General features: G+C 42.2%; 2 protein-coding genes across 4 annotated transcripts; both read right to left on the bottom strand.

Annotated features, from left to right (window-relative positions):
- Nucleotides 1-8,228: 8,228 nt before the first annotated feature.
- On the bottom strand, nt 8,229-9,489 carry LOC121862589 (holotricin-3-like). Of its 3 annotated transcripts, none has more exons than XM_042360904.1 (4): nt 9,398-9,489; nt 8,973-9,074; nt 8,576-8,918; nt 8,229-8,281 (listed from the first exon to the last, which is right to left on the bottom strand). In XM_042360904.1, the coding sequence occupies exons 1-3, from the start codon at nt 9,410-9,412 to the stop codon at nt 8,619-8,621; spliced, it is 417 nt and encodes a 138-aa protein (XP_042216838.1). In that variant the 5' UTR covers nt 9,413-9,489; the 3' UTR covers nt 8,229-8,281; nt 8,576-8,618. The 3 variants fall into 3 exon arrangements, with proteins under 3 accessions (XP_042216838.1, XP_042216839.1, XP_042216837.1); XM_042360905.1 differs by having other exon boundaries at nt 8,576-8,855; XM_042360903.1 differs by having other exon boundaries at nt 8,576-9,074.
- A 4,393-nt stretch (nt 9,490-13,882) lies between these two features.
- On the bottom strand, nt 13,883-15,312 carry LOC121862588 (keratin-associated protein 21-1-like). The gene is made up of 2 exons (XM_042360902.1): nt 15,254-15,312; nt 13,883-14,930 (listed from the first exon to the last, which is right to left on the bottom strand). Exons 1-2 carry the CDS (start codon nt 15,266-15,268, stop codon nt 14,313-14,315), a joined length of 633 nt encoding a protein of 210 aa, XP_042216836.1. The 5' UTR covers nt 15,269-15,312; the 3' UTR covers nt 13,883-14,312.
- Between the last annotated feature and the right edge of the window lie 1,843 nt (nt 15,313-17,155).

The raw sequence follows: 17,155 nt of genomic DNA, 5'->3' as shown, positions 1-17,155 counted from the left end.
TCGTGTCATACTCGACCTAGGGGTTCAATTTTGTTTTCTAACCCAGAAGCATTAGGTAGAATGTGTTTGCTGTCACTACGATGTGTAACAGATTACTGTACTGTCATCAACATATTTTCGATTTGGTCAAATTAGTGGGATCACACAGGGATGTATTAGCTCCTGTCTTATAGGCAGAAGTATGTATATAAATAAGTTAATTACATTAGACTTATATACTCTATCATCCCCTGTAACTTTCCAGTAGCTATGGGGTAGCATGTTCAGAGCATGTGATAAGGTGTGCCCACGGGAAGTCACGTCATTTGGTGCTGAGTTAAGGCATTAAGTAACCGGCTCTCTGGCCACCTGTTGTGGGCAGTAGTTTGATAACCCTGACTAGAGGAAGACATTATTAGAGCCATCGTTGATGGTTCCATGTTCCCTCGAGGGAGGACGTCGGATAGATTTCCGTTCTTCCCTCGACGGGTTCCTACTCATTCTCACTCAACTATCTCATCATCGACAGGACGTACTTAGCAGAGTTATATACAGTAAAATAGCCTCCGTCCTCATTTAACACTCATAGCTACAGTGATTAAGTTACGGTGATAACCCTTTTTAAAAGTGTACATAGAAACCTTTTATAATAAATACAAACAAAGGAACATATTGGATTTCTCTACAGAAGATCCAATAAACTTTGATCTATGTTTTAGTATGTCTAAAAAATAAGGTAACGTGCTTCACAGGTGATTGTTACAAGTGGTGACAACCCAGGAAGGATGTTACATATATAACAGTTTCACAAATAACTGTTATATTCACGGTAACAGTCACCTCAACAGATACACAGTTGGTAAAGGTAGAGATATTATGTTCTCCCCATTACTGTGGCATTCTGTTACATCTGTTACTAAGAGAAGCATTTCGTTATAGGTGCGCTCTCTCTCTCTCTCTCTCTCTCTCTCTCTCTCTCTCTCTCTCTCTCTCTCTCTCTCTCTCTTGCGCTTCCTCCCTGACCCTCCTAACCCCCCCTGGCCATCCCTTACCCTCCTACCCCCTACCATCCATGAGCAGCATCAGTGTTTCAGGTAATACCGACCTACCTGTGTGCTGGTAGGGGGTCAGTATTGGTATTGGTGGTGGTGGTGGTGGTGGTGGTGGTGGTGATGGGGTAGTAGGTGGTGGTGGAGTAAGTGGCCAGGTGGTGGTGATGTGGTCAGTGGACAGGTGGTGGTGATGGGGTAGTGGACAGGTGGTGGTGATGGTGGTAGTGGCCAGGAAGTGACTGAATAGTGGTGGTGTACGGTAGCCAGATAGTGATGAAGTGGCCATATTGTTGTTGGTCAGGTAATGGATGTAATTAAGATGGCCATTTAGCGGATAGGTGTAGATAGCAAACCCGGTAGTGAACATAGTAAAAGGAAGACTGTGTAGCCTATGTTGGAATGAAGCAAAAGTGTGGTACATATGCTGAGTCAAGTACCGGAAGTCTTAACCACTATCAATGATGACCACAGTGACGAGAAGAAGAATTTCCCATCCCTTTTGACTCAGTTACAACCCAGCACACACACACACACACACACACACACACACACACACACACACACACACACACACACACCTCCCACACACACACACACACACACACACACACACACACACACACACACACCTTTCCCACACACACACACACACACACACACACACACACACACACACCTTCCCACACACACACACACACACACACTAAGTCACTGTAGCTCACGCAATACCTCAGAACACTCCACCTCGTGTGAGATTCACCTCATTACTCAACAGACGTCAATTTGCGATATGAACGAAAGCAAGGAAGAAGGATCCACTCATCTGTACACATTACGTGACCCAGCAAATTGGTAAATGATTTTCTCGCTGCTACTGGGTCATCTGTAGTGATGTTAGATGTTACCGTGACTGTCTGTATATATATAAAGGTTGGTGAAGTGTGATGGCGAACATTACCAGCTGTGAGTCTCTAGCTGAAGGACATAAGAAGGTCGCCGTCAATATGGTCTCCAAAGCTGTGAGTGGTGGTGATGTGTTGTGATGATGGGCATGTGTTGTGATGATGGGCATGTGTTGTGATGATGGTGATGTGTTGTGATGATGGTGATGCTGTGTTTGAGATGATGGTGATGTGTTGTGATGATGGTGATGCTGTGTTTGAGATGATGGTGATGTGTTGTGATGATGGTGATGCTGTGTTTGAGATGATGGTGATGTGTTGTGATGATGGTGATGCTGTGTTTGAGATGATGGTGATGTGTTGTGATAATGGTGATGCTGTGTTTGATATATGGTGATGTTGTGCTTAAATGATGGTGATGCTGTGTTGAGATGATGGTGATGCTGTGTTTAAATGATAGTGATGAGTTGCGATGATGGTGATGTTGTGTCGAGGTGACAATGAATCATACTTCAATATATGTACAATATATCATATTTCATTAACAATTATAAGGGAACTGGAGATAATCAAGTCAGCAATATTATTAAATCTATTGAAGTCTCCCCCTCGGACTTTTCATATTCATTGGCTTTCTCCCGTTTTCTTCCCCTCTCATCACGTTTTGTCCATGGAATGCCTTGTGAATGACTTGGTCAAATCAACACCAATTTTCAGTATAGGTTCAAAATCTAGGAATTAAGTTCTGATTAATGAACCAGGTCATTCTAAGACCAGTGTGACTTAATATCAAAGAATCGTAGAAACAAATATCCTTCAGTTATAACATAAGATTGAAGAATGTGTTTAGGAAAACAATTCACAAAAAGAGATTTAGAGACAAAAACTTTTTAAGGTTGTTTCAAAATGACAGAATTGTGGTAACCATTATTTTTACACCTGAGATGTCTATGTACTGTGCATTATTTGCATACCTGTGTTGTTTATGTAAATTACGTGCATATTTGTACTGCTTACGTACAGTCGCTGACAAAAGCTCGCGAGCTCCCTGTGGTAAAATGAGTCTCTCATCCTACTACTTCAGTTTGGAATGGAGAGAACTTCTGACCCCGACTTTGCATTACAGTATATGTATGCTTGAATTGTCTATGCTGAATCAGTGTGAACTATCTATCTATCTATCCATCTATCTATCTATCTATCTATCTATGTTTCAGGTTGGCTTCCTGCTGGTGCTAATCTGGGTCTTGGCAGTCACACGGGCCGACCCAAAGCCACTCTTCTTCAATATAGGAGGAGGATATGGCCGTGGTGGTGGATCTGGCAAAGGAGGTGGCTATGGTGGTGGAGGACATAGCAGTGGTGGATATGGCAAAGGAGGTGGCTATGGTGGTGGAGGACATAGCAGTGGTGGATATGGTAAAGGAGGTGGTGGCCATGGTGGTGGTGGATATGGAGGTGGTGGCCATGGTGGTGGTGGATATGGTGGTAGTGGATATGGAGGTGGTGGCCATGGTGGTGGTGGATATGGAGGTGGTGGCCATGGTGGTGGTGGATATGGAGGTGGTGGCCATGGTGGTGGTGGATATGGAGGTGGTGGCCATGGTGGTGGTGGATATGGAGGTGGTGGGGCTGGTGGTTGGTGGTGGTGGTGTGGATATGGTAAAGGAGGTGGTGGATATGGTAAAGGAGGTGGTGGATATGGTAAAGGAGGCGGTGGATATGGTAAAGGAGGTGGTGGATATGGAGGTGGCCATGGTGGTGGTGGAGATGGTGGTGGTGGATATGGCGGGGGTGGTGGATGATGGTGGCGGATAGGAGGTGGTGGTAGTGGATATGGAGGTGGTAGTGGTGGATATGGAAGTGGTGGTAGTGGATATGGAGGTGGTAGTGGTGGATAGGAGGTGGTGGTAGTGGATATGGTGGAAGTGTATGGAGGTGGTGGTAGTGGTGGAGGTGGTGGTGGATATGGAGGTGGTAGTGGTGGATATGGAAGTGGTGGTAGTGGATATGGTGGAAGTGGATATGGATGGTAGTGGTGGGATGGAGGTGGTGGTAGTGGATATGGAGGTGGTGGTAGTGGTGGATACGGAGGTGGTGGTAGTGGATATGGTGGTGGAAGTGGATACGGAGGTGGTGGTAGTGGATATGGTAGGATATGGAGGTGGTGGTAGTGGTGGATGGAGGTGGTGGTAGTGGATATGGTGGTAGTGATGGATACGGAGGTGGTGGTGGATATGGAGGTGGTAGTGGGATATGAGGTGTGGTGTGGGTAGGATATGGAAGTGGATATGGAAGTGGTGGATATGGTGGTAGTGGATATGGAGGTGGTGGATATGGAGGTGGTAGTAGTGGATATGGAAGTGGTAGTAGTGGATATGGAGGTGGTGGTGATACGGAGGTGGTGCTAGTGGATATGGAAGTGGTAGTGGATATGGAGGCAGTGATGATGGATATGGCAAGGTGGTGGTGGTGGATGGATAGGTGGTAGTGGTGGTGGATAGGTGGTGGTGGTGGATACGGAGGTGGTAGTGGTGGTGGATATGGCAAAGGTGGTAGTGGTGGATATGGAGGTGGTAGTGGTGGTGGATATGGCAAAGGTGGTGGTGTGGATACGGAAGTGGTGGTGGTGGATATGGCAAAGGTGGTGGTGGTGTATACGGAGGTGGTAGTGGTGGTGGATATGGCAAAGGTGGTGGTGGTGGATACGGAGGTGGTAGTGGTGGTGGATATGGCAAAGGTGGTGGTGGTGGATACGAAAAAAGTGGCTATGATGATGGCAAAGGAGATGAATATGGCAAAGACGACGGGTATGGCAAGAGTGATGAATATGGCAACAATGTCGATTATCTCAAGGACGATGGCTTCACCGTAGATGACGTCTATGGCAAGAGTGAGGAATATGGCAAAGTTGACGACTATGGCAAATACGAAGTGGCAACTGTGGACGTGTTGTAGTTATATTTTGTATGAGGTGATTATTATTATTATTATTATTATTATTATTTTCTTATACATAACATCGCTCTTGTCATAACAACTTTAGAATAATTTAACCAATACAAGAGTCAGTGAATGTTTCAATCAGTCAGTCAGTCAGTCTATCAGTCAGTCTGTCAGTCAGTTAGAAACAGCATTCATAGAATTACATGAAACATCAACATAAATATACAGTCAAGTTTCAATATACATTTCTCCATGTCTTTTTAATGTTTGTTATTGTTATTGTTGTTTTTACAGAGTTGCCAGGACGTCGTGGGTAGGCTGGCCTCCCATACCGTGCTTAGAATGTAGAAGTGTAATGTATAATGTAAATGCATAATTGTATAACTGTATATTTAAGTATAATGTTTGTATATAAATCTAGAATTATAAACAATGTCTTTGTTATGCATTTTTTAATAATATAATGAATTGTTTGTTCGTTTGTTTGTGTGTGTCTGTGTGTCTATATGTTTGCATGTGTGTTTAGGAGAGAGATAGAGAGAGAGGGAGAGGTGAGGTGAAACAGATGACTCCCACAACAATAACATCGTCACAACACATAAAGCGGACGTTGATTCATCAGATGCAGCTTCCATGAACACGACACAAACCCCTCTTGAGTACGATAGCTTAATCCTTTGACTACGATGACCTAACAGCCCCCTGATCATGATGACTCAAAGGCCTAAGTCATCATACTTAAGGGATTAAGTTATCGTACTTAAAGGGTATACGTTATCGTACTCAAGCAACAAATCCAGGTGTTGTTCATTGCTCCGACTGGCGGCCGAAAAACACAGAGTCATAATTATATTTTTTTTTACCTCATACTTCGGGGACCAATAAGGAAATGTGGTCACGATCCTTCAGAGTTACACAGTTGTAGGTTTTACTGTAATACTTGTAGTACTGCCATGACATAACCCGACGGAGGAACGTGTATGTGAACCTATTAATGTGTTGTCCAGGTGTTAGGTGTCACAGCAGGAGAAGTGTGAGAGAGAAATTTGTCTTTTTCTTTTATTAAACCACAATTTTTCTAACTGCGGTTTTGTTATCTACACTCTGATGTTGATCGGTTATAATAGTATCTATTAATATGAGTTAACACGTTCATATCTAATCTATTTTGTGATAATTTCAAAACGTAAAATTACGGAATTGGAAAACTATTGAAAAAAAAGCAAAATGGCGTAACGTTTTAATAACACCATTCAGTTTAACCTTCAGACATCACTCTTTACTGTCCTTGCTGAAGATGTAAACAATCACATAATTTTATTTTACATATTATGCAGTTAGGTTTGTTGTTTTCCCTCGTTTCATTATTTTGTTCAGGCTGTAGTTGACGTCATCACTCCTTGGAAGATAATAAAGGGCGCTCCGTATTTGACTGTACTAAGCTTCACACGTGACTATCATAAACACTCACACGGCAAAGTAACACAATATCACTGTAATACTCTAGGTTTAATTTCACTTCCCGATATCAACACTTTTATCTCCAGTGTCTGTGTAGATCCGTTATGAAGGACTCTGAATACTTATTATCGCGTCTGTGAGAAGAGAAATATAACTGGCGTGAACTAACGTAAGGTAGATGAACATAGCAAGTGGTCGTAAAAAAGTATGTTCAATAACTACTAGTGAGCAGATGATGGTGGTGATGATGGGATACTGATCACCCTCACCTAGATACATTTTCCTCCTGTTGTTGTTATATAAGGGTGGTGGAAAACTATGGTGGGCATTACTGACTGTCACTCACTGGTAGTAGGACACCTTGGAGCTTGGAGGACGCTGCCAACATAATCGCCAGGACTGTAAGTGATACAGCCACTGTTGTTCATAAGACCGTGTACTACCAGCGGGAGTAACTTTCAATTACATCACCTGAGGTACTAAAGGGAGTAAAGTAACAACGGTATAGACAAGTGACTGAAGGAACTGTACCTGTTATGACAAAAAATATCATTACATAGAAGCTTACAAGGAGTTCCTCTCAGTACATCATGGAAGCTAAGAAAGCGATCATACTGAAGCGATAAATAATCCCGGAAGAATATGACTGTAAAATTACTTGTGGAAGGTAATAGTTAAAAGTTATACCGTAATTAAGAACAATTGATGATTTTCGTAAGTAACCCCTTGATAACGTATAAGAAAACGGTATAACAAAAAAAAATATAAATATACAACCAGTAAAAATAAGAAAATAACTGTCTTTTCAGAGATAAGATAAAGCATAGCAGCGTATTTTTTCTTAATTAATATACTGTATACATGTTTAAAACTGTGATAAACACGAAGAATGCGCCTCACTAACTGGCCGCACTATTTGTAAACTTTCTGGTCAACCCGACTCTCACACCCTCCCTCACCACATCCTCACTTAGCTTATGACCTCCTCTTACAGGTACCCAGCTGTCACCTACACCTCGTCTCTCCCTGACTAGATATCCCTCAGGGCAAATTGATGATGATGATGATGATGATGATGATGGGCATGGCGGCAGGTATAGAAAAGGTGACGATGGTGGAGGTAGGGGGGTCGTAGTAGCAGGTATGGCAAAGATGGTTGTAATGATGGATATGCCATAGGTGACGATAACGGATGATATGACGATGATGATGGATATAATAAGAGGCTATGGTAGTAGACATGGCAATTACGATGACTATGGCGAAGGTAACCATCATAATAGATAAGGCAGGAGTGACCTCGAGGGAGAACAACGCCTTACTGAAGATCTCAATACCAGTTATGGCAACGGTAGTCGACATGGAGGCACTACTCTCACAACTGGACATACACAAGGACATGGTATGATTGACCATGGGAGAAATGCATTAGCTTTTGATCTTTGGCGTAGAAGATGACATTTACCAAGTAAGGAGACGATTTTGCTCGCAATCTCTCTCTCTCTCTCTCTCTCTCTCTCTCTCTCTCTCTCTCTCTCTCTCTCTTTCAGGATGGTTAGCGGAGGAGAAACACAAAAAACGCGGCTACTAACACAACACAATTCTGTCCTATTTTATATCATTCGAAGACTACCACTTTTAGACACAGGTAATTTCAGATAATTATGTAAATGTTAGGCAAAAAATATGTCAGCTGTTACAAGAAGTGTGACACAGATGTTAGTAATGTGTTTAGGAACATATTATACTACTGGGGTGAGATAGAAGGTAAAATATGACAAACTTTTGTTTGTGTGAATTACTTTTTACTCGTTGTCAGTGTGCCATACCTCCTTTTACCCATCTTACTTACATAATGTCACTTCTTTCGGTAAGAGAAACAACAATAAAAATTGTATTCATAATTTATTGAGACGAGTCCTGGTGGCCTCCCTAACTCATCTGTGAAAGACACAAACAAGCAATTAGAGGAAGAGAAGCTAATATTATTCTTATGGTCTGACAATAATGAACTTTAGTGAATGTGTTTAAGGATTATAAATATCAAAGCAGCTAATATATCAAAATAGAAAAATACATAAATTAAAATATTATAACAATTTACATGAAGACAATCTCATTAGTACTTAAAATATATGGATTAATTAAATGTACACAGTGAGTTATCGTACTCAAGGGGTTAAGTTATCGTATTCAAGGGATTAAATTCCTAAGAATTCCTAAGGGTTGACTCACCAGAAGCAACATGACTCTAATGACGATAACCATATCCACTCCTTTAGCCACTGCCGTAGCCATGACCATATCCACCATGACCATATCCACTTCCATAGCCGTTGCCGTATCCATGTCCATAGCCGTTGCCGTATCCATGACCATGTCCACCATAGCCATGACCATGTCCACTGTAGCCATTGCCATGACCATAGTATCTACCTCCGTGTCCACCGTGGCTACTGCTTTGTCCACTGTTGCCACTTCCATGACCATAGTATCTACCTCCGTGTCCACCGTGGCTACTGCTTTGTCCACTGTTGCCACTTCCATGACCATAATATCTACCTCCGTGTCCACCGTGGCTACTACCTTGTCCACTGTTGCCACTTCCATGACCATGGTATCTACCTCCGTGTCCACCGTGTCCACCGTGTCCACCGTACCTTGAGGTTGAGGTGTCAGCGTGGGCCAGGGTGACCACCAGCAGGCCAGCCACCACCACCATCATCATCTTCATCTGTAACATCAAACTCAGGCTTAATGACGGGTCACACCACAACTTCCATCATATTAACGGAGTGGAAATATTTCTACTTCATACACATAATGTTTCGATATACTGTAGGCATAGGAAAATATACATAGAGACTACTGGTATCCCTCCATTAGGTAATTTATGCACATCATTACTACTGGCTTGTCTTAACACAGCATCACCACCACCAACTGGTTTCAACACAGCATCAACTCCAGTTAATCTCACTACAGCAACATAACCAGTCAGACTCTACACAGCAGCTGTTCCCTGACTCCCTCAATAACAGCGGCTGTATCACTCACAGTTTGGGAGATCATGTTGGCTCACTACAGGTGTCCTACTGCCAGTAAGTCACAGCAGACAATGTCCATCATCACTCCCCACCACACCTTATATACCGTCAACACACCTCAGTGTCCCTGGCCGTCACCACTAATGACTGACACACACAGGCAACTCTCAACATTTCGAATACATGCTTGTGTGATTTTTAGTTTTAATGATCATAGGAAAGTGACCTTGATAACAGTGGAAGCGTTGACCTGTGGTACACCTGATGTCGTGTGATCGTTAGTGTTCTTACCTGAGTATAATCAATATGTAAAATAATCCCATGGAGGCGGCCTGGAGAGAGTTGAAATCTTGGTGATAGTAATGTCTGAAAATGGAACTCAGAAGTATATGAATGTACAGATATAGAGTATAAATGTACATAACTTTTTCTCTCGTTACTATCTGTATGTAATTTACTTTTATTATTAGGTGATGCTAAACGTAACATAAAAAAAACGTTTTAATAGATATCGTAGAATTAAAGCATGCAGACATTTTGGAGTACGTTATTATAACTACGTGAAATAAAATAGAACATCAACCAAGCAAAGTATAGTAACCCTTTCGCTGCATTTCCCACACTTGCCATTTTATTCTGGTTCCTGCCAGACGATTTTATTTAGCTTAGGGTAACCTCCCGCGGCCAAATGGTTAATGTGTGTGTGTGTGTGTGTGTGTGTGTGTGTGTGTGTGTTCTACTTCAGACATTTTATAATAATATGTGAGTCAATTGGACAATTATTAATAACACCGACAATGTTACAATATAAACACGGTAACATTATTGAAAACGGAATGCCGTGCTGCTAGAAGACTGTTTGAGAGCTTTATGGGTTAGAATACCGTAAGACACCCATATTCATACTTACATAGGGCGGCAAACCTCAGGTTTGCCGGAGTCGCAGAAAAAGCCACTGGAACTGGGAGTTATCCGAACGCAAAATTTCACGCCTGCTGAATGACCATTTTAAACTTCCTGAAGTACGGTTTGACCGTGTTCAACGCGTCGGGAAACCCAACTCCTCCCGCCCCAGCGACATCATCACAAAATTCTTATCCCCCTCTGACCGTGACAATGTGTTTTATCAACGCAGTGAGCTGAAAGGCACCACTATCTTCGTCAACGAGGATCTCTGCCCAGGTACGACTAAAGCCCGCCTACAGCAAATGGACCAGTTTAAAGAAGCCAGGACATAAGGGAAACACGTGACTTTCAGTCATAAAACCCTTGTTGTGAGGGATCGGGCAAGTGGACACCCGTCCACTCACCCACTCGCTGTACCAACCCCCTCCCCACTGAGGGGGAAACAGCCATTGTTGCTATCACCTGTTGAGTTCCCCCCCTCCCCATGCAGGCCAATTCGAGTGCTACACGTCTACCTTCTGTGGTGGAAACCAGCAACCCTCAAAACCAAGTGACAGGCGCCCCTCCCACTCAATCTTGGAATCACCCTCAACAGTACCGGTCATCTTAATTCTGTTGCTTGTAGCACTTGTGAGTAAGTTACCCTCCCACTATTATAATTTTCTTAGATCTTCCCTTTTCACACCTCAGTGACCCTGAGTTTTTACTGTTCCTTTATCAGTATCAATGTTCCTGCAATGATGATGCTAGTGTCATTCCCTTAGATAACAATAAAAATAATAATAATAATAATAATAATAAACGGTTTATTAATAGAGTTGCAGCCTGTGGCTGAAAATATAAAAACTTACATTTTATTTAGACATAATGATATGCGTTCAATACATTTACAGGGCTGTACCGTACATAAATCAGGAGTTGTTTATTATTATAACAATAGATGTTATTCTTATATCTATCGGTGCAGGCTCTTATGGACTGAATTTTGTTGCAGTGTCGGACTGCGCAAGGTGGGTGGGGGACTGCCGGTGGCAGGAGGTGGCGATGACGAGGATGGTGCAGTAGTCCACTGCCAAACCTTGCTAGTGCTTGGTGGTGGAGGTCACTAATGGATGGTATTTCCAGGGTGGAGAGAGCGTTGATGTAGCTGGAGTAGTCTGCACCGAGCATGATTCTGCAGGCCCTTTTCTGTACCTTCTCTAGCCGACGTTGTTGGGTGGACTTGAGAGAAGACGACCAGGCTGGTGACGCATACGATAGTTTGGGAAGAATAAAGGCGTTCTAGATAGTCCTCAGCTCTGACGTGGGTATCACAAGTGACCTAAGTCGTCGTAGCATGTAGAGTCGGTACGAGGCTCCCTTGATTCTGTTGTTTACATGGGCCTTCCAGTCCAGTTTGTGGTCTATGTGCGAGATCGTATGTGTTACACCCCCTTTACCCATGGTGTCGACACAATACTCCGTCATATCGATCCTGATGCCTTTCTACAGAACTCACTGGGTTACACCAACCCCAGCTGTAACTATTACTCTCCTGACTCTCCTGGGTTTAGTTCTAGTCTTCTACTACCTCATTCCTTCTCCTTGATTAGCCATAACATCAGCAGTATTCCCCTTCATCTAGATACCTTTTTAGATCAGTGCATATCTTCTATTCCCTAAAAATTTGATGTACTTGGATTCTGTGAGACCAAACTCACTAACGATATTGAACATTTGTATTACATTCCTAATTATAATAGACACTGCGTCAACAGGTCACGAGACAGTAGAGGTGTCGCCCTATAAGATGATATTAAGAATAACACCTCTGTAAGAGATGATTTAAAGGTTCAGGAGGAGTACATGGAGAGTGTTTTCACTGAATTGTGTAACGACACACGAAATATCCTAGTAGGAGTAATCTACAGAAGACCCCACACTAATGTAAGAAATTTTCTTGATAAATTTTCGGAGTTTATCTCTATCATAAGTCCAGAGAGAAAACTTTGCTACATTATAGGATATTTCAACCTTGATCTATTAGAATCAGAAAAGACACCTCAGTATTAGACCTTCTTGCTACCTGTCATTCTAAGCTCTTCCTCAACACTATAATCAAACCCACTAGAGCAGTGGTTCTCAAACTCGGGGTAATTACCCCAACTGGGGTAAAAACTACATTTTGTCTGGCGTAATATGCTTCTGTTGGCACGGTGGGGTAACCTCGTATTTAACACTTATATCACTTACGTTTGCCGCGTTTGGTAACTCGTGAAGTATTCGCCTCACTATAGAATAACAGCACTGTAACTGTAGCACTATTATTGATTCTTGTATAATACAGACTAGAATTGTACACTTGTGTTTTGTATAATACACTTTATTGGAGGAGTAAAATTTGTAAGTACATTTGTAAGCTTGTGTTTTGTATATTAAACTTTATTGAATAGAATTTAGGAGTAAAATTTTACGTTGTGGTAATTCGAACCTGTCAGACTTTAAATAGGGGTAAAACTGGAAAAAAGTTTAAGAACCACTGCTCTAGACCATGACGTGGCACCACTGACATGATTTTTGCTGCCCGTCAGATTACTGGAAAAGTGCAGAGAACAGCATCGTGACTTGTACATGGCCTTCATCAACCTTACCAAGGCTTGCGACTCGGTCAACAGGGAATCCCTCTGGTGGACCCTCAGCCGTTTTGGCTGTCCACCAAAATTCAATGCCATTGTGAGGCAACTCCACTATGGCATAAACAGCAGTGTCCTGCACAATGGCACCCAGTCTGAGTTATTCCACATCTAAACGGGGGTAAAACAAAGATGTGTGCTGACACCAACTCTCTTTTCTATTTTCTTGGTTGCCTTCCTTACTCGTGCCAGTGCCAATTTAGCCGGCGGGGTGAACATCGAGTACCGGATGAAGGGACTTTTCAACATAATACATCTCCAGGCAGGAGCAAAGGTATCGGAAGCTTCCATTTATGAACTGCAGTATGCAGACGACCTCACCCCTGTCGCTCACACTGAACGCGTCCTACAGGAAATCCTGAACACCTATGCAGATGCGTATGCACATTTCGGGATTGAGGTGAATGTATGTAAGACTCAGATTATCTTTCAACCGGCACCTAATTCAACCACACCTCCACCATCCATCCAGCTTAACGGTACTACCCTCTCTAATGTTACCCACTTTCATTATCTAGGCTTCCACCTGTCCACCACCGCGGACATCGATGAAGAGATTCAACATCGTATCAGATGTTCATCTCAAGCCTTTGGCAGACTCTGTACCCGTGTCTCCAGCTGGAGGGAGCTGAAATTATCCACAAAGTTACACGTATACCGAGGCCGTAGTACAGAGTGGGTTGTGTCCAAACTGTTCCAAACAGGATTTCATTCCCACTCGACTCTCAATTCCTTTTTCTGGTAAGACTCACATTTACTTACATTGTTTAGTGTGTAAGACACACCTTCTCTTATTCTAATTATTGAGGTTAGGTTGGTTTATGATTTAGGTTCAGTTAGGTTAGGTTAATTTAGGATAGGTTAGGTTTTTCTCTTAATAAAAAAAAATACTTCTCAGGTTAATATAAGAACAATAATTACTTCCTAATGTTTTATTGTGAAAAGTTTAGTCTGATGAACTCTTTAACTGATCTGTGAGAGAGTGAGAGAGAGAGAGGGGAAGTGGTATAAGAGTTACTTGTGGACAAAGACCTTTATTGAGTATATTACAGAGATGATAATATTACCTTAAGCTCTGATGATTGTTGTGTAGTGTAGAAACCGTCTTCTGTACACGTGGTTAACGATCATAAATACTGAAGCACCATACATCACGTATAGTATATACATCTTTACCTAATATAATATATAAATTAAGAATATTAAAACAAGATATATAACATTATTATTAGTGTTCTTATCATAACATTCTACTCGGAAATAATAACACTGGTAATCTTACTCAGCTGATTTAGTTATCGTACTCAATAACTCTCTAAGGGTTGACTCACCAGCACAGACATGACTCTATTTGCCGTAACCATATCCATGAGAGTAACCGCCTCCCGCCCCATGCCCCCCCGTAAGGTGGCTGACTGAATATACGCCACCGTGTCCTCCGTATAAACTTCCATAGCCGCTGCCGTAACCGTATCCACCGTAGCCTTGACCATGTCCACCATAGCCGTGACCATGTCCACCATAGCCATGACCATGTCCACCATAGCCATGACCATGTCCACCATAGCCATGACCATGTCCACTGTACCCGCTGCCATGTCCATAGTGTGAACCACCATGTCCACCGTGGCTGCTTCCATGTCCACTGTAGCCATTGCCATGACCATAGTATCTACCTCCGTGTCCACCGTGGCTACTGACTTGTCCACTGCTGCCACTTCCATGACCATAGTATCTACCTCCGTGTCCACCGTGGCTACTGCCTTGTCCACTGCTGCCACTTCCATGACCATAGTATCTACCTCCGTGTCCACCGTGGCTACTGCTTTGTCCACTGTTGCCACTTCCATGACCATAGTATCTACCTCCGTGTCCACCGTAACTCGTGTACCTTGAGGGTGAGGCGTCAGCGTGGGCCAGGGTGACCACCAGCAAGCCAGCCACCACCACCATCATCATCTTCATCTGTAACATCAAACTCAGGCTTAATGACGGATCACACCACAACTTCCTTAATAATAACTGAGTGGAAATATTTTTACTTCATACACATAATGTTTCGATATACTGTAGGGATAGGAAAATATACATAGAGACTACTGGTATTCCTCCATTAGGTAATTTATGCACATTATTACTACTGGCTTCTCTTAACACAGCATCACCACCACCAACTGGTTTCAACACAGCATCAACTCCAGTTAATCTCACTACCGCAACATAACCAGTCAGACTCTACACAGCAGCTGTTCCCTGACTCCCTCAATAACAGCGGCTGTATCACTCACAGTTTGGGAGATCATGTTGGCTCACTATAGGTGTCCTACTGCCAGTAAGTCACAGCAGACAATGTCCATCATCACTCCCCACCACACCTTATATACCGTCAACACACCTCAGTGTCCCTGGCCGTCACCACTAATGACTGACACACACAGGCAACTCTCAACATTTCGAATACATGGCTGTGTGACTTTTAGTTTTAATGATCATAGGAAAGTGACCTTGATAACAGTGGAAGCGTTGACCTGTGGTACACCTGATGTCGTGTGATCGTTCGTGGTCTTACCTGAGTATAATCAATATGTAAAATAATCCCATGGAGGCGGCCTGGAGAGAGTTGAAGAGATGTCTCAAAGTGGAAGTCCAAAAATATAAATGCTGTATCTACTGTATATGCAAAGTGTATATCTAAAGAGATCTTTTCTTCAGTCATTAACTTTATATAGAAAACCTTTATTAATATATAATACACCGCACAAAATAAAATTCACTTTGTTATACATGTTACTAATAAAACCTTCACCTTTTTTCTATAGTATATATTTATGCAACAATAATGAACAACTTGAATATCAATCAATGTTTAGCTGTGTGTTCAAAATTTGGAAAACCTGAAGATTATGCCCCAACTTATTTCACCTTAAGATAAAACACCCGAGCGATATCCTCACATAATTTCATAACCCCCGCCCAGGTAGCGCTGATGTTTAATTAATATTTATACCTTTAACTCAACATAGTTTACTGCACATACAGTAAATGAATAAATAGTAATTTCAGGGATTTAAATTTTCCATATATCTGAATTAAGTAACGGCGTTGTGTGACACCGGGTTTATTTATAGTGTAATGATGGAAACATGGAGAGTGAAAGCTGCTGAAACGACGTGTGTGTGTGTGTGTGTGTGTGTGTGTGTGTGTGTGTGTGTGTGTGTGAACAATTAGGTGGAGAGGTAGATGAAGACAAAGAAAGAAAGGCTTAGAGCAGTGGTTCTCAACCTTGTTTGCCCCATGCACCCCTTTCACCATATGTCAGAATGTCATTCCCCCCTCCTTTCCAAGATTGTCTGCCTCAAAAAGTGCATTCCAAATAATATGCATATAATACTGAAAATCCTTTATTTTTTCCATATTAGTACATATACATTTACAATTTTACATGGATTATTTTTATAGTGGAGTTTTACAAATTAAATGCCAATTGAAAATGTTGATGGATTTATAAAACTTGAATAAAAGAAAATAGTTTTTTATATTTATAATGAATTACTTAACAGACCAAACTGAAGCATAATGCAATAAACAAAAGTTCAATAGAATACCAGGATATTGTAAATTTGTAATTAATTTTATTCAGATGAAGATTACAGTCAATGAGAAACCTGTGATTGTTTTTTCTTCGCCAATTCTGGGATACGCGGAGGAGTGCTTGAAAGGGCACAACGCAGGTCATTTTCTACCTCTAATCTACTACGTTGCTTCGTTTTAATTTGCAACAGAGTTGAAAAGCCTGACTCACAAAGATATGTCGACACAAACGGAAGCAAGACACGGATAGCTCTTTCTGCCACTTTTGGGTAGGAATCGCACATCAAGGGCCAAAATTCTGTGATTGATTTCTCATCGAACATATCTCTTGCTCCCGAATCAGTTTCCCCTCCCCTGAAAACCTGAATTCCCCCCCTGGGGGGAATTCCCCCCTGGTTGAGAACCCCTGGCTTAGAAAATTGTAAACATTAGCTCTTCTCCACAGTGTGACCTACCCGCTGTCACTGATGCGTTGGTTACTAACTGACGTTCCTAGTCAGTGACCACCTGACTGTGCGCGACCACCTGACTGTAAGTGACCAATTGACTATATGAGTGACTATCTAACTATAATTGGCCATTTGCCTATGAATGACTCT

This window comes from Homarus americanus, unplaced genomic scaffold (assembly GCF_018991925.1).
Source record: "Homarus americanus isolate GMGI-L3 unplaced genomic scaffold, GMGI_Hamer_2.0 scaffold31037, whole genome shotgun sequence".
NCBI classification, from domain to species: Eukaryota; Metazoa; Arthropoda; class Malacostraca; order Decapoda; family Nephropidae; genus Homarus; species Homarus americanus.
This window is presented reverse-complemented; position numbering and strand designations above follow the sequence as displayed.